Raw genomic sequence first — 19,778 nt, 5'->3', positions numbered from 1 at the left:
CTGCCTGCTGCTCGGGAAGAGGAAAACAGCTCAACCTGACCTTTCAGCGCCTTGTATTTCCTGCCTGGGATGCCCCAGAGCTGAGCGTGCAGCATGCACATAGAACACCTCCTCCCACTATTCACTGTGAAAATGATACTTTGAGACATTGCAAAACTTTGTCTTCGGTGTAATCCCAAGTTCACAGACAGGTGAAGGATGCCTTCCTCAATTAGGCTGAAGCCTGACTATCAGTAAGAGCAGACAGCAAGAGTAATGTGCTGTGCTCTACCAAACACCAGGTTATGGAGGAGTTCCTCAACTTAGCTTTGTTACTCTGCTCACAATAGAGCAGTAAAGTGTGATGGACTGATTTTCCTGTGTGCACCATGGAAGAACTAAGTGATTAATGCTCAGAAGAGGCTTATCTGTCAAACCAAACCAGTTTTAACTGTTTGGTCATTACAACTCTTTTTGTCTGTTGTCTAGTACTGTGTCTTAGACTGATGGTACTAAGGTTTAATGATTGTTCCCTGACAGCCAGCCCAGATGGTTCAGATGATCATGGACAATCACGTAGGGTGTATGGCACTGATTTGATGGTAACTGTAATGTTGGGCGTTTTTAAGGGTGCAGCTTTAAAACCACACATTTAGCAATGAGATTCATTAATAATTCACTTCTGAATACATCATGACTGTGACAGGGTGGTGGATTTTGCACGCTTCCATCTGCAAAATAAACTGTACATATTTGTTGTGACATCAGCACTGTTGTTCAGCTCTGTTTTACTTAACTACAGCTGAAAGGGTGAATATATTTTTTGAGACTGAATGTCACACAGGAAATCCACAGAGGTGCTGTGAGTTCCTTCTGTTTACAAGTTGAACCTGCACAAGTGACATTTTTTTGTTGTTGTTGCTGTTTGTTTTGTCATCACTCAGGGATTTAAAATCAAGTACTGTTTTAATAGTTTATTCTGGGTGCATTATATAAAGGTAGCAGTTTCGCAAAAACAAAACAAAGTAGCATTCACACCTATGACGAATTATATCCGAGGAAGTCTTTTCATCGTTAAATGTAAGTTGTATAGAGTGCGAGTGTGTACCTAAGCCTGTCCCCTTACCAATGAAGTGTCGAAACAAGCACGCTATCAAATAGATTTCCCAATATGAACTATGTCTTTCCTTCCCGACCCTTCTGTCAATCATAGATAGTCATGCATTACAACGGAAACCTTTTTCAGCAAGTGGCACAGGTTAGTGGCACACTAACCTACAATGTGGTCAAATTAACCGCCTAAGCAAAAGGAAGAGGTGGTTCAAGTTGAAGCCATTCTGCAAATGTTCAAACAGTTGCTAAAGAAAAATCTTGCCAAGAGGCTTATTCATCTTCTGTGAATCTTATCTTACATCCAATCACACCATCAACATCACACGAAGCCGATGGTATTACATCAGTGAGCAGATGTGATTGAACCTGTAAACTGGAACTGTGATTCCTATGTGCTATAGGAAATGATTCACTACTGCTAAAACTTAGCAATACAAAAACGATTTTAGGAATTAAAACTGCCAGTTTTCTTCTCTCAGTTCCTCAAACTGCCCAAAACAACATCTCAATGGTTTCACTGTAGCTTAAAAAAAAACAAACCTCAGTTTAGAAGCACAGATTTTATGGTGAACAAACAAGTTTTAATTCGTTTCTTAGAGACAAAAAAGTAGTATTCGTGTGTTTATATTATATATTTTTGTTTGTATCAGAATGTTGTCATGTTATGTTAGATTTGAATGACTTGTGTTTAAATCCCACTGTTTCCAGCGTGCTGCATCTCACTGCAGAATGAACCAAAAAGCCAGGCATGCATGCTGTTTTGTAAAATGTATAATCTGGGTCACAACAGAACTGTTTTCTAGCTGTGCTTTTCTCTCTTTCTCTGACAGGTGCCTACATTTCCATTTGCCTCTAAGATGAATTGCATAAGAGCTGCACAACCAGCCGAGGAAAGGTGTGAAAAACAACAGGAACACGATCTGAAGCTTTTGTAAATGGTAAGGGGAAACAGACATTTGAAACCAAGTTCTGTCACAGGTGTCATCTTTGCATGTTTGGTGGCTGCATACAAAGCATGAGCAACACAGTGAAAAAAAAAAAGGTGTGAGAAATATCTTGAGGTTTTGGGGGAAGGTAACTAAGTCTTTGAAATGCTGATCTTGAAAATGATATAAAGTGAGATTTAACACTGATATGAGTGTCATAAAACGTTATCTTTTTTTTTTTTTGTTTGTTAAGACATGCCAGGAGCTTATCTATCAACATGTAGCTGTTCATTCATAATTTCAGTTTGTTTTTTTCATTCATTTTGACGAGACTGTGTAGTCCAAGAGCTTTATATGAATGGTGTGAATTGCTGCTGTCTCTCTGGGCATGCATTCTGCACCAATATTCTTCACTACTACTGTTCTAATAAAACCAGACTGAGATTTGTTTGTGTAAACAGACATGTAAGACAAAAAGATGCACAGCATGACTACACTATTATTTCACCGCACATTCAGTCAGTTTTATGTTCTTTGCATAGAGTCTGCTTTTGAAAAATATGATAGTAACATAAATTAGACCTATAAAAGGGTGCTGTAGGGCAGTGGTTAGCACTGTCACCTCACTGCATGAAGGTTTCTGGTTTGAACATCAGTGGTCTCCAAAGGCATTTCTATGTGTGCATATCTTCCGTTGCCACTTTAGAGAACTTTTTCTTTTCTAAATTAGAAATAAGTGTGAATGTGTCGCCCTGACATGAGTAACAAGAAGAGTGCATTTACAACAATATTTGTGTTGTAATTTCTTGCTGTGAAAACTGTTTTAAAATTTGGATTTCATGTATGTTGTTTATTTTATATGCATTTCTTGTCCTTATTGCAGTTTTTCTTGATTGCTTGAGCACATTTTAGAATTGTTTTTAAGTTTTCAGGCCTGAAGCAAACAAATGCAACAAAACACTGGTGCACAATTCAGTTAAAGCAATACAGAAACGTATATTTGATCAACTTTTATGACACTGTCTTTCAATTTTGTGGCAAAACTAAATGGATGTATGCAAAGTCCATTACTTGTGTGTTATGACATTGTCATCTAATCTAAATTTGCAGTTTATAAATTTAACATATTCCAGAGAGTGTTTACAGCTTTCAACTGATGTGTGAGGACATGTGCACATGCATGAATAATACATAACAAGTTAAACACTGCAAAATATACAAATAAGACAATCAGACACTACTCACTGAAATAAATCTGGTCAAACTGCATGATGATGGTTGATCTTTGGTGGTGACAGAGAGCTTAAGCTCATGTCTATCCCCCAAAAAAAGCTTAAAAAAAAAGAACCCCATCAACATTTGTGATCAGTGGCCAGAAACAATGTGCCCGAGCTTGTCCAGGATCAGAGCATATTTGCATGTAATATATGTCAAATAAATATGACAAATTCAGCACTCAACACAATGCATTTCTTTTAAATCGTGTGTTTCTCTTAAATGGCAACAAATTCTGAAACACAACTTCCAAACCAAATGAAACTGATGAGTGTTTTCATTTTTAGTCTCTGATTTCACAGAAACGTTCACGGAAAGTGCGACTACGTTACTCACACAGTGACCCCGAAAGTGTTTTTACGTATTCATATCTCCACATTGGTGTAAAGGCCCTTTACTACTACTTTAACATAAACAGAAGGGCGACAAGGAGAAAGAAAATTTTACAATTTTTTTGAGAATTTATAAATATGTTAAGTTGTTTCTATTGTAGGCTTGTTTCAAACACATAGTTTAACATTTTAAGTTTGTTAATTGTTTGTTTTTAATTAAAGGATAAAACTTTATTCTCAGCGTCTCGGAAAAAAGAGGAAATAAAAAATAAAACTTTTTAAAAGTAAGACATTTCTTCACAAAAATCCTCAAAAAACTGTCTTAGCAATTATTTCATTAAATTTCTGTAAATCATCAGACTTCTTATTTACAGCTTATGAGAGTTTTCATACTGTCATAACGTACCCTGTGAGTCGGAGGAGGGTTTTTTTTTTTTTTTTTGGTTTGTGTGCCTGAGCCTTTGTCTTATGTCAGCTTCCTTTGTAGTAGCATTAGATGCTTTTATCGGGACTGCTAGAGGTAGAGCTCTTTTTCGCAGGGCAGATTTATGTGATCTACAATATCAGAGACTCCTAGTTTGGTATGTTTTTTATTTTATGCTGTTTTCAATCAGGCTATACTAGTTAAATTTCATGCATTTGTCATTCCTTGTTGTAAAATTTCAGTTGTGCTTACATAAGAGTACACACATTACATTGAACATTTAAACTGCACTCTCCCCTCTCTGCACAAATGCATGCAGTTAAGTATGTAATTAAGAAATAATTAAAATCGGTTTGTATTGAAAACAATGCAAACCATGAATTCTGCATAAAAATTCAATTTGGAGTATGATTGAATTTTGATGTTTGCATTGCTTTCATTGTGCTCATTTGTTTTTCTGTTTGTACGCACACCTTTAGCTCACAGTGACAGACCACAGCATATTAAACTCTGATGTGGTGTGAAGTGTTATAGTTTGCTATTATATTTTTGTCACTGAGTAAGTTTCCAGGTTTTGTAAAGATGAGATGTGATAGAGCTCTTTTGAATCCTTTACTTTTATGTTTATTGATATAATAAATTCCATTTATTAAAAATAAAATCACAAAACTTGTATATATGTATGTATGTTCATGTGGTGTTACTCTGTCCTTACAGTTATGATATTATTTACAAAACACGGTGTTTTTTTTACCTGCTTATAATGTGATCATCAAGAATATCTAAATGAACAAACTAAATACTACATAGATAGATAGATAGATAGATAGATAGATAGATAGATAGATAGATAGATAGATAGATAGATAGATAGATAGATAGATAGATAGCACCACCATGTGGTAGAAAACATTTGACAAATCAAATGCTGAAACCACAAATTAATGGCCTTTTCTCTGTCTGTCCACAGATGATGGAAGATGAAAAGATTACAGTGACGGGGGAGGACCTTGACTGGTCTGATTTGTATGACTATAACTATAACTATTCAGACTCGAATGGCTCTTATGAAGGGGGTGATATTTGCGACCTGACTGAGAATGTGAATTTTGAAGCTGTGTTCATACCAGTTCTGTACTCTGTGGTGTTTGTTGTTGGTCTACTTGGGAATGGATTGCTGTTGGGAATACTGGCTCGGAGTAGAAAGACCTGGAGCGTAACAGATACCTTCATCCTCCATCTGGGAGTGGCAGATATCCTGATGCTGGTGACGCTGCCCATCTGGGCTGCACAGTATGCCCAAAGTGATGGATGGACATTTGGTACTCCCCTGTGCAAGATCAGTGGAAGTGTTTTTACAGTAAGTATTGTGCAGGAATAAAGTAGTACAAAATATCTGTACTTTCAATTATTTAGCAGAGGTGTCTCTCATTGATTTCTTTAGATTAACTTCTACAGTGGGATCCTTCTCCTGGCCTGCATCAGTCTGGACCGCTACCTGTCCATCGTCCATGCTACACAGATGTACTCAAGGAAGAAGCCTTGGGTTGTTCAGGCCAGCTGCCTGATGGTGTGGTGCTTTTCCCTGCTTCTCTCTATCATTGACTGGATTTTTTTAGAAGATGTGTTTGATGATAGACGAGGCAGAAAAGAGTGTGTTCCCAATTATTACAAATTTGGTGAGGAGGCTGTATATAATTGGAGGTTGGCATCACGCATGATTTATCTCATAGTGGGCTTTGTACTTCCTTCCGGTGTCATGATTTTCTGCTACTCCTGCATTTTGCATCAGCTGAGCTATGGTGCCCAGAGCCATCAAAAGCAGAGAGCTTTTAAAGTTATTGTGGCTGTGGTGGTGGTTTTCTTTATCTGCTGGACTCCGTACAACTTCACACTCTTAGTGGAAACAATTCATTTTGACAACAACACAGAAACTTGTTCAGGCACAACATCTCTGGAGAAAATTAAGACAGTGACCACCTGTGTGGGTTTCATTCACTGCTGCCTCAATCCCATCCTGTATGCTTTTGTGGGTGTGAAGTTCCGCCGTCAGCTCATGAGCATCCTCAGGTCTCTGGGCTGCAAAGTGGCAAGTGCAAAAATCCAGTCTTTTGTCAGCAACAGGAGAAGCTCCATGTGGTCCGAGTCTGCCGACACTTCCCACTCGCTTGCTATCTGAGAAAGACAAAAACAACAAATCTGATTGACCTAAACAAACATGGAGACAAATACATGAACATCAGCACATACAACTTGTGTTTGTATATTTTTTGTGATACATTACCTGAAATCAGCACTGGTTATTTGCTACAGTTCTTAGTGCACCAGTAGTTGAATGTGACAGGACAGAAATAACTCACACCTGCATTTGTTGGCAGTGTATGAGATTTCCTTTCTCTGTTTTCTGGGCAGTATTGTAATAGAAATAAGGTATGACAGCACGAGAATTATTAATGTAAAGAGCTACTATTTTATCTTAAAATGTTTTAAACATGTATTTTAACCTACATTTATTTTGCATATTGATTTATATTTTATGTGTAAAATGTTCAAATGTACAATAAATCTTTGTTATCATAATAAAGTCTGTTTTTAAGATTATACCTACAGGACCAACAGGCCTATTAAAGGAATCTTTGATGCTTATTCATTGAAATAAACTTACTTATTCTTACAGCTTTGGAAGGAGTTTTGGGAACATATATCAAAATTACAAGACAGTTCATCAGACAGTGTGTACAGTCCTTTGATGAGGTGTACTGGTCTCCAAGTTCCAGTTTCTATTTGAGGCCTGGTGACTAATTTGATGAATTTTTCTTTATCTGACAGAGAAATTGCATGAAAGTTAATTTTCTTTTATCTTTGTACTTAAAACAACAACCTAAAATATGAATAAAAAAGTACACATATTATTCACATACAGATATGTAGTTTGACACATATCAACTAAAATCAAAACCTCTTTTAAATGTCAAAAGAATCTGAAACAAAACTTAAAACCAAATGAAACTAATGTGCGTTTTCAGGTTTAGTCTCTGATTTGACAGAAACATTTGCAGAAAGTGTAACCACCTTACTTACACACTTACCCCGTAAACGTTCTTATCATATGCAAATCTTCATGTTGGTGAAAAGGTCTAAGATAAACAGAGGGGCAACAATTACAGATTGGGATTATTTTATAGATGTGTAAAAATATATATAACATTTTAAATAAGGGATCAAATTTATTCTCACTGTCTTGAAAAAAGAAGAAAGAAGAAATAGAATAAAAATTAATAGTGAGATTATCTTCACCAAAATGTTTTATCAGGTCACCTTTGGTGATGGTGTCTCTAAGATTGTGTAAAACTATCAAAAGTCCTGATGCAATTTTACGAATGTTTTTACGTGTAATGTGCTCTGCAAGGGGGGGGGGGGTTGGCTTTTGTCTTAGTCTTTCTTATGTCAGCTTCCTCTTCAGTGGTAATACATGCTTTTATCGGTGCTGCTGGAGGTAGAGGTGTTTTTCACTGAGCATATTTCTCTGATCTAAAATATCAACAACTTCTACTTTGGTATGTTTTCATTTCACGCCTATCTTTTAAAAAAATTATTTACTGTTTTATCATTGTATATTAGTTAGTTCTGATTCCTCGTGCAGTTCAATATTATAGCATGTTTGTCCTCCTTTCTTTACACACATCACATTATGGATTAAATTGCACTTTCTCATCTCTGGACAAATAAATGTGATTAACTATTTACAAAACGATCACAAATTGACTTTTGAGGATGAACACTTGCTTTACTCTGTATTATTTGCTTCTTGTTTTTCCAGTTTGTAGGCACACCTTTAGTTCACAGTAATAGACCACGGCGTGTTAAAATGCGCTGTGGTTCGAAGCCTGATAGTTTGCGAGAATATATATATATACATTTTTTATCATTCAAGAGGTTGTTGAGATTTTCTCAAAGATGAGGGTGTAATGGATGTGATGCGACTCTTTGGATCCTTTATTTTAACAAAAGTACGATTAATTCATGATATAGCATTAAGTCACAGAGAATTAAAATTCAGATTAATGTTTAGAGCCTTGTGGCTCTTAATTTCTCGCAAACTGAATTTACACGTGCTACCTCTTGGATGTGCACATTAATTTCTCTTCCCCAAATTTTGCGACTAAATAAAAAAAAATAGAAAAAAAGAATGTAAAACAAATTAAAGAGACAAAAAAACAAACAATGTTGACGGAAAAGTTAAAAGTGTGTGTTCATAATTTCTTTTTGGTTTTGAGATGGGATTTATGTTTAGGCTTATCTGCACACTTAGTTCCTTGCTTTAAGTTGATTCTTGGCGATTTCACTACATTATTGCAGGGTCTTTACCTTACAACGTAAAGTGCCTTAAGGGAACCGTTGTTGTGAATTTGGTGCTATATAAATAAAAATGCACTGAAAATTTATTGGAATTGATTAAACTAAATACAGAAAATTACAAAAATTATTTTTACTTTTAGTTTGTGTAACCAAAAATAAAACAAATAAAAACACTGGTAGTTGGATGGCACCCCCATCTGGTAGAAAAAAATATGACAAGTCAAACGATGAAACAAAATTTCCTCTGTCCACAGACGATGGAAGGTGGAAAGATTTCACTGTCAGCGGAGTACTGGCAGGATTTGTGTGACAACACCTCAGTCTGTAACAGCTCTTATGATGGCATTTATGAGGATGAAATTAATGACCTGACTGAGAATGTGAATTTTGAAGCTGTGTTCATACCAGTTCTAGATAGATAGATAGATAGATAGATTTTATGTTTATTGATATAATTGATATAATAAATTGATATAATAAATTCCATTTATTAAAAATAAAATCACAAAACTTGTATATATGTATGTATGTTCATGTGGTGTTACTCTGTCCTTACAGTTATGATATTATTTACAAAACACGGTGTTTTTTTTTTACCTGCTTATAATGTGATCATCAAGAATATCTAAATGAACAAACTAAATACTACATAGATAGATAGATAGATAGATAGATAGATAGATAGATAGATAGATAGATAGATAGCACCACCATGTGGTAGAAAACATTTGACAAATCAAATGCTGAAACCACAAATTAATGGCCTTTTCTCTGTCTGTCCACAGATGATGGAAGATGAAAAGATTACAGTGACAGGGGAGGACCTTGACTGGTCCGATTTCTATGACTATAACTCTAACTATTCAGACTCGAATGGCTCTTATGAAGGGGGTGATATTTGCGACCTGACTGAGAATGTGAATTTTGAAGCTGTGTTCATACCAGTTCTGTACTCTGTGGTGTTTGTTGTTGGCCTGCTTGGGAACGGATTGCTGTTGGGAATACTGGCTCAGAGTAGGAAGACCTGGAGTGTGACAGATATATTCATCCTCCATCTGGGAGTGGCAGATATTCTGATGCTGGTGACGCTGCCCATCTGGGCAGTACAGTATGCCCAAAGTGATGGATGGACATTTGGTACTCCCTTGTGCATGATCAGTCGAAGTGTCTTTATGGTAAGTATTGTGCTGAAGTAAAGATGCATTGAAAATATCTGTACTTTCAATTATTTAGCAGAGGTGTCTCTCATTGATTTCTTTAGATTAACTTCTACAGTGGGATCCTTCTCCTGGCCTGCATCAGTCTGGACCGCTACCTGTCCATCGTCCATGCTACACAGATGTACTCAAGGAAGAAGCCTTGGGTTGCCCAGGCCAGCTGCCTGATGATGTGGTTCTTTTCCCTGCTTCTCTCCATTATTGACTGGATCTTTTTAGAAGATGTGTTTGATGATAGACGAGGCAGAAGAGAGTGTGTTCATAACTATCGTAAATTTGATGCAAACGCAGAAGACTCTTGGAGGTTGGCATCACGCATGATTTATCTCATAGTGGGCTTTGTGCTTCCTTCCGGTGTCATGATTTTCTGTTACTCCTGCATCCTGGATCAGCTGAGGTATGGTGCCCAGAGCCTTCAAAAGCAGAGAGCTTTTAAAGTTATTGTGGCTGTGGTGGTGGTTTTCTTTATCTGCTGGGCACCGTACAACTTCACACTCTTAGTGGAAACAATTAATTTTGACAACAACACAGAAACTTATTCAGGCAAAACATCTCTGGAGAAAGCAAAGACAGTGACCACCTGTATGGGTATCATTCACTGCTGCCTCAATCCCATCCTGTATGCTTTTGTGGGTGTGAAGTTCCGCCGTCAGCTTATGAGCATCCTCAGGTCTCTGGGCTGCAAAGTGGCAAGTGCAAAAATCCAGTCTTTTGTCAGCAACAGGAGAAGCTCCATGTGGTCCGAGTCTGCCGAAACTTCCCACTCGCTTGCTATCTGAGAAAGACAAAACCAGGGAAATACATAAACATCAGAATGTACAGTGTGCTTTTGTATATTGTTGTGTTAGATAACATGCAGGCAGTGTTTTTGTTGTTGTTGTTGTTGTTGTTTTTATTATTTTCCGTAGCTGAACATGAATTAATAATATTAATAATAATATTTCTTTTTTCTAATTGCCGGGCAGTATTGTAATAGAAATAAGTAATGAGAACATGAGAATTAATAGAGTAAAGAGATTAATACCTATTCAACAGCTTGTATTTTATACTTTTTTCTTTGTATCTTGATTTATGTTCTGTACAAAATGAAGATTATATATTTTTTAAGTATGATAAAGTCTCTTTCCAATATAACAATTCCCACAGGACCTGCAGGAATATTAATGGAATTTGGGTGATTATTCAGTGAAATGTAATTAATTGATGTTAAAACTATGCAGGAAACTTTGGAAATGTGTCAAAAACAGTTCATCAAGCAGTTGGGACCTTCCTTTGATTAGTCTGGTCTCATCTGGAATCTGGCATAAAAATGAGTTTTCTTTTGACTTTGTGCTGAAAACTACAAAAACCTAAAATATGAATAGAACGGGTTGTTACAAATATTATTGACATACAGATAACACAGACTAAAAAAAAAAAAAACCCTGTTAAAGTCAAAGTCAAATTTATTCATATAGCATCTTTCATACAACCTCACCAGGTTTGGTTCTAGATCTGAGACCTAGGAGCCCCACAGACTTCAAGTAGATCAGCAATATATTTAGGTCCAAGACCCTCAATGCTTTATAAACCGTTAACAGTATTTTACAATCAATCCCTTTACACACCGAAACCAGTACAATGATTTTAAAATTAGTTGTAATATGATCAGTTTTTCCTGGTGTTGTTCAGAAATGTAGCAACAGCATTTTGGATGTACATTAAATTAAAACCAATAAAAACAACAATTACAATAATTTAGCTTACTAAAAATAAATGCATGAATAAGCATTTATTATCTTTTTTTTGCCACAAGACTCTTAATTCTAATTCTAATATTTTAAGATGGAAGAGGATTGCATAATGGTGTTTATATGACTATTCAAATTCAAATCAGCATTCATAACTATGCTAAACAATTTTAAATCGTTCTGTTGTATTGAATTTTGTTGACTTTCATTTTTGGGACCAAAAGTGATTACTTCTGTTTTTCAGCATTAAGCTGAAGAAAATTATGGCTCATCCATTCATTTATTTGGTGAACACATTTACCCAGTAACTGCAATGTATTAGAATTATAAAGATAGCACTAAACTATACTAAAAATGCTAATTTTGTTTATGCAAAAACGAAATAATAATTCTGAAGGACAACTTACCACTAAATTAAACTGATGATTGTTTTCAGGTTTAGTTTCTGATTTCAGAGAAAAGTTCACAGAAAGTAAACCTTACCTAAGTAAGGTAAACCTTACACTTATCCAGTAAAGGTTTTTATCATATCCATATTTTTTTTTTTTTTTTTTTTTTTGCCTGTCCCGTTTGGTTCTTTTGCCATCAGAATTATTGTCTAAAGGCAAAGAAAGATGTCCAACGGATTTACTTTACCAAATGGACCATCCCAGCCTTGGCGTATTGGTCTTTTTGATTGACCTTTTATTGTTTATTTTATTTTCACTTCCTAAATACAGAACAGACTTGACAGGGGAGAAAAAAAGGGAGAAAGAAAGAGGGAAAGAAAAACAGCGGAGAAGAGGAATGTGACAAAGGGAAAAAAACAAAAACCAACAAAACAAATAGACAAAAAATACATACCGGTATATCAATCACCTGGATCACCTGTTGAAAAAGAAAAAAGAGAAAACAAGCAAAAAAAAAAAAAGAGCAATATTCTAAACAACATCATCGCAAGGATCTATGTGAATATAACAGTAAATACTAAATATTAAATATTATTGTGCAGCACGTAGGATCGACAGCGCACAGTGTGCTTTGAGGTAGGAGCCAAAAAGGGTGTAGTTTGTGTGTGTGAGCACCCGTGTGAACACCTGTGAGCATGAGCGCGCTTGTATTTAAAAGATTCCTTCATGTAATGATCTGCTAGAGGGTGTGGGGAGCCACAGCCCAGTCCTCCAGGGCATGAAGCAGGTATGGAGGAGATCCAGGCTCCAGACATCCAGAGGCCCCCAGAACACAAGCGACCAAGGAAGACCAACAGAGGGGCAGCGGTGCCACTATCCCGGAAAGAGCTGAGGGGAGCCCCAGATGAGGGGTCACTCAGCAGCCGCGGAGCAGAAGCCGGGGGGGTTGCTGTGACGTGCCCATATGCCAGAGTGACCGAGCCCCAGGCCGAGAGGCCGAGGGCACCCCACCCCCGAAGGGGCCCGAGTGAGCCCCATGCTCCAGGCAAGCAGCCACCAGGAGTGAGCCGGTGCGTACCTGGACACCCATCCCCGGACACAAAGAACCACAAATGTCTGAGGGCATCTGCCACTGGCAGGGGAAGTAGTGGGGGGAGATAGGCCTCCATACCATGGAGGGCCTGAGATGTCCCTAGAGAGGTGGTGTCTGATACCTGACCTGACATATAGACACAAACAAACAGGCACCCACAGATACAAACATCCATTCCCACCCTCATGCTCTCATATGCAATTACTCATATACATATTTTCACACTAGAGTAAATACATTCCATGAAGCTTTCTTGAGCTAATCTGAAGGCCACATGAAGTTTGGAGGTCTATATTGATTGACTCTGCAGAAGGTTCACGAACCCATACCCAAGCGCAGAGCCCGCTTTGTGATTTTAGGTGAGTTACCTCTTTGTGTTGCAGCGGCTGCTGTTCTCAATCACTTCCACTTTGTTATAATACCACTGACAACTGACTGTGGAATATTTAATAGTGAGGAAATTTCACAACTTCACTTGTTGCACAGGTGGCATCCTATCACAATACCACACTGATGTCCACTGACCTCCTGAGAGCGAGCCATTCTCTCACAAATACTTGTAGAAGCAGTCTGCAGGCCAAGCTGCCTGATTTATACACCTATGGCCGTGGAAGCTACCAGAACAGCTGAATTCAATAAATTAGATGGGTGAGAGAATACTTTTGGCAATATAGTGTCTCTGAAAAAGACAATAAAACAAATCCTGACTGAGCTTACAAACTAACGTAGATGAACACGAAGGCAAAAAAAAAAAACAACCCCATACAACATGCTTTATTATTGTAGAGAGCTACTATTTCTCCTTAAAAAGGTTTTATACAACATGTGTTTTATGATATATTTTTTTGCACATTGATTTATGTTTTATATGTGTTCAAATACAGAATCATTATTCCAAATAACACAAACAAGTCAGTTTTTATAGTTTTTTATACAGTACACCCACAGGATCAAAAGGCCAGTTAAAGAAATCTTACTGACTTAATGATCGTTAAAGTTATACAAGGGCAGCTATCAAAACCAAAAGAGAGTTTAGAAAAACCCCCCATCAAACGGTTGCTAAATTCTTTTGATTGGGACAACTAGTTTCTAGGTTTCAGTTTCAATTTGACACCAGTTGACTAATTTGTTTAATTTTCTTTATTTGACAGAGAAAAAGCAAAAAAGAAAAGCAAAAAAAAGCAAAAAAAAAAAGATCTAAATAAAATAACTTTATTCAAATGTTAATAACATATTGATAACACTTATAGACTAAAACTCTAAGTCTTTTAATTCCTAAAAAAGTCTGAAACATAACTTCAAAATGAATCTGATGAGGGTTTTTAGGTTTTGTGCCTGATTTCACAGAAATGTGTACATAGACAGTGGAACCACCACTTACACACTGATCCTATAAGATTTTATATCATATATTCACATTAATAACAAAAATGGAAGGGCAACAATGAGGAAATCTTACAGCTTTACAGCAAATTTGTAAATGGGTTCAGTTATCTCTGCTGTAGTTAGTTCCAGACATCTTAAAAGCACAATTTAAATATATGAAGTGCAGTTGTAAGCTCCATTTTCATCTAAAAAAAAAAAGAATAAATACAAAATAAAACATACAAATAAAATTTAAAAGTATTGTTATTATTTTTTACAAAAATACTTTTTTCAAAACAAAGTTAATAATTTTATATAAAAACATCAAATGCTGGCTCATAATGTGCCTAGTAAGGTGGAGGAGTTTGTTTTGGTTTTGTTTTTGTGCGAGCTTCCTCTTTAACCGATTTAGAGGCTTTTATCGGCACTGCTGGAGGTAGAGCTCTGGACACATTTTTATTATCTACGATATTAGAAACTTCTACTTTGGTATGTTTTTATTTTATGCCTTTATTATTGAATTATTGAATTATTTATCATTCTATACTGGCTATTTCTAATTTTTCACGAGTATGTCATTATTCTTAAATTTTGGTCAACATCCTATTATGCATTTTAACTACATTGACCACTCTCTGTTTACATTAATTAATTATGCGTTTAAGAATTTACTAAATGATCACAAATTGAATTGATTTGATGCAGAGGGGTGTATGTTTTTCTTTACAGGATTGTTTTTCTGTTTGTATACACACCTTCAGTTCTCAGTGACAAACTACAGAATATTAAACTGTGATGTGACCTGACGAGTGATATTTTCCTTATATTTTGTTTTAAACATTCAGTACGTTTATGACATTATGTTTACGACTAATGTCTAGAGCTACCTGACTCCTAATTTCTTGCAAAATGTGAATTTACATGCTTCCTCTTGGTTGGTGTATATCAGTTTCTCTTCCCTAAATTGTACCAGCATAAATAAAAGAAGAAGAAGATACAAAACAGTTAAAAGAAATTAAGAAATTAAAAAAATAAACCAATAGTATGACTAAAATGGTTGACACTGTCTTTTGTTGATTGGTACAAGTAATTCAGTTGATAAAATAAATAAATAAATAAACCGTACCAAGCAAAGCTTTATGTATCCAGTTTCTGTGTTTTTTTTTTACCCTGTCCTCACTGTTAAAATATTATCTATTAAAAAAAAACGCCAATGTGTTCTTTACCTGGAAAATATTAGTAGTGTTTCCAACTACTTTAACTGGAAGGCACGGAATATCTAATGCAGCAGCTTTTTTAAAGGCATGCATTAAAAAAATAAACAAACAAACAAAAAACTAAATACAGAAAACAGAAAATACAGAAAACATGATCGACCATGTGGTTGAAAACCACTTCATAAGTCAGAGTCTAAGTGAAAATTTGCGTCCTTTTCTCTGTCTGTCCACAGATGATGGAAGATAAAAAGATTACAGTGACAGGGGAGGACCTTGACTGGTCTGATTTCTACGAGAACTATAACTATTCAGACTCGAATGGCTCTTATGAAGGGGGTGATATTTGCAGCCTGACTGAGAATGTGAATTTTGAAGCTGTGTTCATACCAGTTCTGTACTCTGTGGTGTTCGTTGTTGGCCTGCTTGGGAACGGATTGCTGTTGAGGATACTGGCTCGGAGTAGGAAGACCTGGAGTGCGACAGATATATTCATCTTCCATCTGGGAGTGGCAGATATCCTGATGCTGGTGACGCTGCCCATCTGGGCAGTACAGTATGCCCAAAGTGACGGATGGACATTTGGTACTCCCCTGTGCAAGATCAGTGGAAGTGTTTTTACAGTAAGTATTGTGCTGAAGTAAAGATGCAGTGAAAATGTCTGTACTTTCACTTAATTTAGCAGAGGTGTCTTTCATTGATTTCTTTAGATTAACTTCTACAGTGGGATCCTTCTCCTGGCCTGCATCAGTCTGGACCGCTACCTGTCCATCGTCCATGCTACACAGATGTACTCAAGGAAGAAGCCTTGGGTTGTTCAGGCCAGCTGCCTGATGGTGTGGTGCTTTTCCCTGCTTCTCTCCATCACTGACTGGATCTTTTTAGAAGATGTGTTTGATGATAGACGAGGCAGAAAAGAGTGTGTTCCCAATTATTACAAATTTCGTGAGGAGGCTGTATATAATTGGAGGTTGGCATCACGCATGATTTACCTCATAGTTGGCTTTGCACTTCCTTCAGCCATCATGATGTTCTGCTACTCCTGCATTTTGCATCAGCTGAGGTGTGGTGCCCAGAGCCATCAAAAGCAGAGAGCTTTTAAAGTTATTGTGGCTGTGGTGGTGGTTTTCTTTATCTGCTGGACCCCGTACAACATCACGCTCTTAGTGGAAACGTTTAATTTTGATATCAGTAATGAAACTTGTTCAGACACAACATCCCTGGAGAAAATTAAGACAGTGACCACCTGTGTGGGTTTCATTCACTGCTGCCTCAATCCCATCCTGTATGCTTTTGTGAGTGAGAAGTTCCGGCGTCGGCTCCTGAGCAGGGAAACAGTGTTCATGTCAGACTTAAATGTTTCAAATCATCAAACAAATCATAGGTGAATTGTTCCCCCTGACCGTGCTTCCTCTAAAGAACACTCAGCCAGATTAAGGAGCTCCTCTAAGTATTTCTTCCACAGTCTGGCTATGTCCTCAGTTGAAGGCAGCAGCACCCCACCTTCATTAAATACAGTGTAAGTAGAGCACCGCTTTCCCCTACACCTTTTCTCATGGTCATGCTCACCCCATGATAATAGATGGAGCTCCAAAATGAGGGCCACTGATTGATTCCTTCTTTCTTTCTTTAGGAGCCAGAACTCTCCCTGTCCAAAATTACTGTCAAGTTCATCCTCATGATGAATTTATATAAACTTCCAATCACAACTGTAGTCTCTGGTACAAAGTGTAAAGTTTTAGTTGATGTTACAGAGAATTCTGACTGACTGAAAGCAGTTCTTTAAATAGGAAGGACCCACTGGTGTTATGCGGGGACCCAGTCGTTTTAAGCTGGGTTTGTTCCTGTTTATATAGGCTGCTTTTGAAAATATCAGGATTTACACCCAGGAATATATATTCTCTTGGAATACTTCTGGAAAGCACCATTAGATGAGGATTTTACTCTCAGGATTAAAGGCTAAATTCACTTTTACAGACAAATATTTTTTTTATTTGCGCAAAAAATGTTTAAAGTAATGAAATTTTGTTTTAAAAATTTCACATAGTCGACAAAGCAAAAGTCAACCCAATGAACATTCAGCCACCACATCTTTCAAAATTCAAATTTACTACACACACTTTATTTACATTACTTCAAAATGGCATTTTAAAACCAACCTACAAAATTACTGTAAACAATATGGATATTTACTACATTTTGAAATATATGGAATTAATTAACAAGAAAGCAAATCTGTAGTGGATTTAAAGAGATATATTAGACATGCAGAGAGATTCTTTCCAGTCCACACCGCAAGAAAGATGAGGTGTGAGGCTTAAATTACAGGCATTGACACTGCTACTTTTGCTGACTTGACTCTCTGTGGCTCTCCTATACAAGTATAATTAATGTATGCATAGGTCTATAATTACTTCCCAGAATTACTTCAGCTTTTTTTGTGTGTGGGATTGCATAATTTCTGTGGCCTATAATGCATGCAGTTTGGAAATGTTGTCTATCGCTGGTGATTTTAAAACCATAATGAAGGCCACCATTACTCTTACTGTTATACAACGTTCTATTATTTTAATGTTTTTATGTTAAACAAACTGTTTTTCTGAGCTGTATAAAAAAACTTAACAGTTTGGAAAATTCTAAATCTGAGGTGTGTTAGAACATGTTTCTAAAAAGCAATTTTAGACATAAAACACACATTTTTAACAAAACTTCAAAGCAAAAGTAAAATAAAAATGTAAAATGAACACTTAAATGAGTGAACATGTTTGTTGGTGAGTTTATAGGTAGTTAAATCAAAAATTCTACTCCTCAGTAAAAGCTTTTGGCTCTTTTTTGAGGAATTTTATTTCCCAGAGTTTATATTTGTGGTAATAACAATTTTGTTGCTAAATAAATAAAAAGTAAAACCAGAGAAATAACTGTTACAATTGCTGACAAAATAAATGTGTAAAAACCATTTTTTTAAAAGAACAAAAAAAAATTAGTAAATTATTGTTTTGGTTAGTTTATTGGTTGTCAGTATAGATGCTGCTCTACAATCTTATTGAGCTGAAGGGAACTTTCCTGTTTACAACATACCATAACTCTACTTATTATAACAACTCCCAATATTTAATGTTTACAGTATAGAGTTCAGTGCAGGAGAGGAGCCTGCAAAGATAAAAAAAAAGCTGCATTATTGCATGCATTATTTGCTTATTTCTACCTGCTTTAAACATTATCTAAACAAAAAAAGCAGCTTTCAAATCACGTTATGAAACCACTGTGTGACTTGTTTGTCTTCTGCTCATGAAGTCTTTACTCAGTACATGTCGATTGACGTGACAGAAGACAGCGCAACATTTTGGTCTATTTCTTCCCTCTTTTTTTCTGTATATATAAGATTTTTATAATGGCCTGTGTAAACCGAGCAGAAGTTAAGTTCACGACCGATTTTGGCAAACAGATGAAGAATGGATGTAAGAATGATAGAGAAAATTTTAAACTCACATCCAGCAGTTTTTGTAAAAACAGCTTACATGTTTTTAACTGGAAACTGAAACCATAAAAATGAAAGGTAGACGCACTGGCTCGGTGACAGAGATCTTACGTAACAGATGGAAACAATGAGATATAATGTGACATGTGACTCACTTCTCCAAAACAAATGACATCCACATGACCGACATTCAGAAAAACATGTGGACAATGACACGACTGCTTTTGTTTTCATAATTACGTGAAAGGCAAATATCTGACAATAGCAGGCTGATGACAGCAGTGCTAAGATCATCCCAACCACAGTCAGGATGTCTACACTATAGACATTTCAGGCTTAAAGCAACAGAGAGTACGGTGGATTAAAGACACTGTCAGCAAACACAGCCAAACAGGGTCAACTAGCCCTGGATTTGTGTTAATCATTTAGTATTTTTGCTAAATGTGCTTACATTTGATCAAGTTGTATACAAAGACTTTCTCTTTCTCTTTTGGACTCTATTCCTAAAGACTATGTTGATGCTCATACCAGATTTGTTACTCATTAAACAAAAGACCTGATTAGCTGGTTTTCTCTATCTTAGTTGCCAGATAAGCTGAAGCAGGAAATAATGCTTGAGGTGCAGCTGAAAACTGTAAACCACATCTTAAACACGAAGAATGTTTCTGCTGCTTTCGACAGCCACCATTTCTTTTATTGCATCATGCGCTCTTACAGACTCTCTGGAGTCACAAAACACTAAACAGAGGAAGGAGTGCGTCGAAACGAGGAAACTGAATATTTTCAAGTGTGAAATTACTGCACAGCGAGTTTTCAGAAGAACACTCAGTACCGAAAGTACATTTATTTCTGAACATAGCTACATTTCTCAAGATTGTTAGGAT

General features: G+C 36.5%; 3 protein-coding genes across 8 annotated transcripts; all 3 read left to right on the top strand.

The window, feature by feature from the left end:
- The first annotated feature begins 1,922 nt into the window (after positions 1 to 1,922).
- LOC120732554 (C-X-C chemokine receptor type 3-like) lies at positions 1,923 to 6,534 on the top strand. Of its 2 annotated transcripts, none has more exons than XM_040030234.1 (3): positions 1,923 to 2,030; positions 5,020 to 5,409; positions 5,494 to 6,534. In XM_040030234.1, exons 1-3 carry the CDS (start codon positions 2,028 to 2,030, stop codon positions 6,226 to 6,228), a joined length of 1,128 nt encoding a protein of 375 aa, XP_039886168.1. In that variant the 5' UTR covers positions 1,923 to 2,027; the 3' UTR covers positions 6,229 to 6,534. The 2 variants fall into 2 exon arrangements, with proteins under 2 accessions (XP_039886168.1, XP_039886169.1); XM_040030235.1 differs by lacking the exon at positions 1,923 to 2,030 and adding an exon at positions 4,101 to 4,206 and having other exon boundaries at positions 5,494 to 6,533.
- Positions 1,935 to 11,048, top strand: LOC120732553 (C-X-C chemokine receptor type 3-like). 4 transcript variants are annotated; one of them, XM_040030231.1, is made up of 3 exons: positions 1,935 to 2,030; positions 9,194 to 9,583; positions 9,670 to 11,048. In XM_040030231.1, exons 1-3 carry the CDS (start codon positions 2,028 to 2,030, stop codon positions 10,402 to 10,404), a joined length of 1,128 nt encoding a protein of 375 aa, XP_039886165.1. In that variant the 5' UTR covers positions 1,935 to 2,027; the 3' UTR covers positions 10,405 to 11,048. The 4 variants fall into 4 exon arrangements, with proteins under 4 accessions (XP_039886165.1, XP_039886166.1, XP_039886167.1 ...); XM_040030232.1 differs by lacking the exon at positions 1,935 to 2,030 and adding an exon at positions 4,112 to 4,206; XM_040030233.1 differs by lacking the exon at positions 1,935 to 2,030 and adding an exon at positions 7,399 to 7,606.
- On the top strand, positions 4,137 to 19,581 carry LOC120732558 (C-X-C chemokine receptor type 3-like). 2 transcript variants are annotated; one of them, XM_040030243.1, is made up of 3 exons: positions 4,137 to 4,206; positions 15,653 to 16,039; positions 16,127 to 19,581. In XM_040030243.1, the coding sequence occupies exons 2-3, from the start codon at positions 15,653 to 15,655 to the stop codon at positions 16,802 to 16,804; spliced, it is 1,065 nt and encodes a 354-aa protein (XP_039886177.1). In that variant the 5' UTR covers positions 4,137 to 4,206; the 3' UTR covers positions 16,805 to 19,581. The 2 variants fall into 2 exon arrangements, with proteins under 2 accessions (XP_039886177.1, XP_039886176.1); XM_040030242.1 differs by lacking the exon at positions 4,137 to 4,206 and adding an exon at positions 14,604 to 14,691.
- The last annotated feature ends 197 nt before the right edge of the window (positions 19,582 to 19,778 follow it).

The sequence above is a fragment of the Simochromis diagramma genome, unplaced genomic scaffold (assembly GCF_900408965.1).
Source record: "Simochromis diagramma unplaced genomic scaffold, fSimDia1.1 OVJJ01000361.1, whole genome shotgun sequence".
NCBI classification, from domain to species: domain Eukaryota; kingdom Metazoa; phylum Chordata; class Actinopteri; order Cichliformes; family Cichlidae; genus Simochromis; species Simochromis diagramma.
The sequence above is the reverse complement of the archived record's forward strand: the minus strand, read 5'-3'. Positions and strand labels throughout refer to the sequence as shown.

Excerpts from the sequence above, each read along its gene's own strand:
- LOC120732554 (XM_040030234.1), top strand. Across the intron at positions 5,410-5,493 it reads TCAGTGGAAGTGTTTTTACA|ATTAACTTCTACAGTGGGAT; the intron begins GTAAGTATTGTG and ends TGATTTCTTTAG.
- LOC120732553 (XM_040030230.1), top strand. The coding sequence starts at position 9,149 with ATGCTGAAACCACAAATTAATGGCCTTTTCTCTGTCTGTCCACAGATG. Across the intron at positions 9,584-9,669 it reads TCAGTCGAAGTGTCTTTATG|ATTAACTTCTACAGTGGGAT; the intron begins GTAAGTATTGTG and ends TGATTTCTTTAG.
- LOC120732558 (XM_040030243.1), top strand. The coding sequence starts at position 15,653 with ATGATGGAAGATAAAAAGATTACAGTGACAGGGGAGGACCTTGACTGG. Across the intron at positions 16,040-16,126 it reads TCAGTGGAAGTGTTTTTACA|ATTAACTTCTACAGTGGGAT; the intron begins GTAAGTATTGTG and ends TGATTTCTTTAG.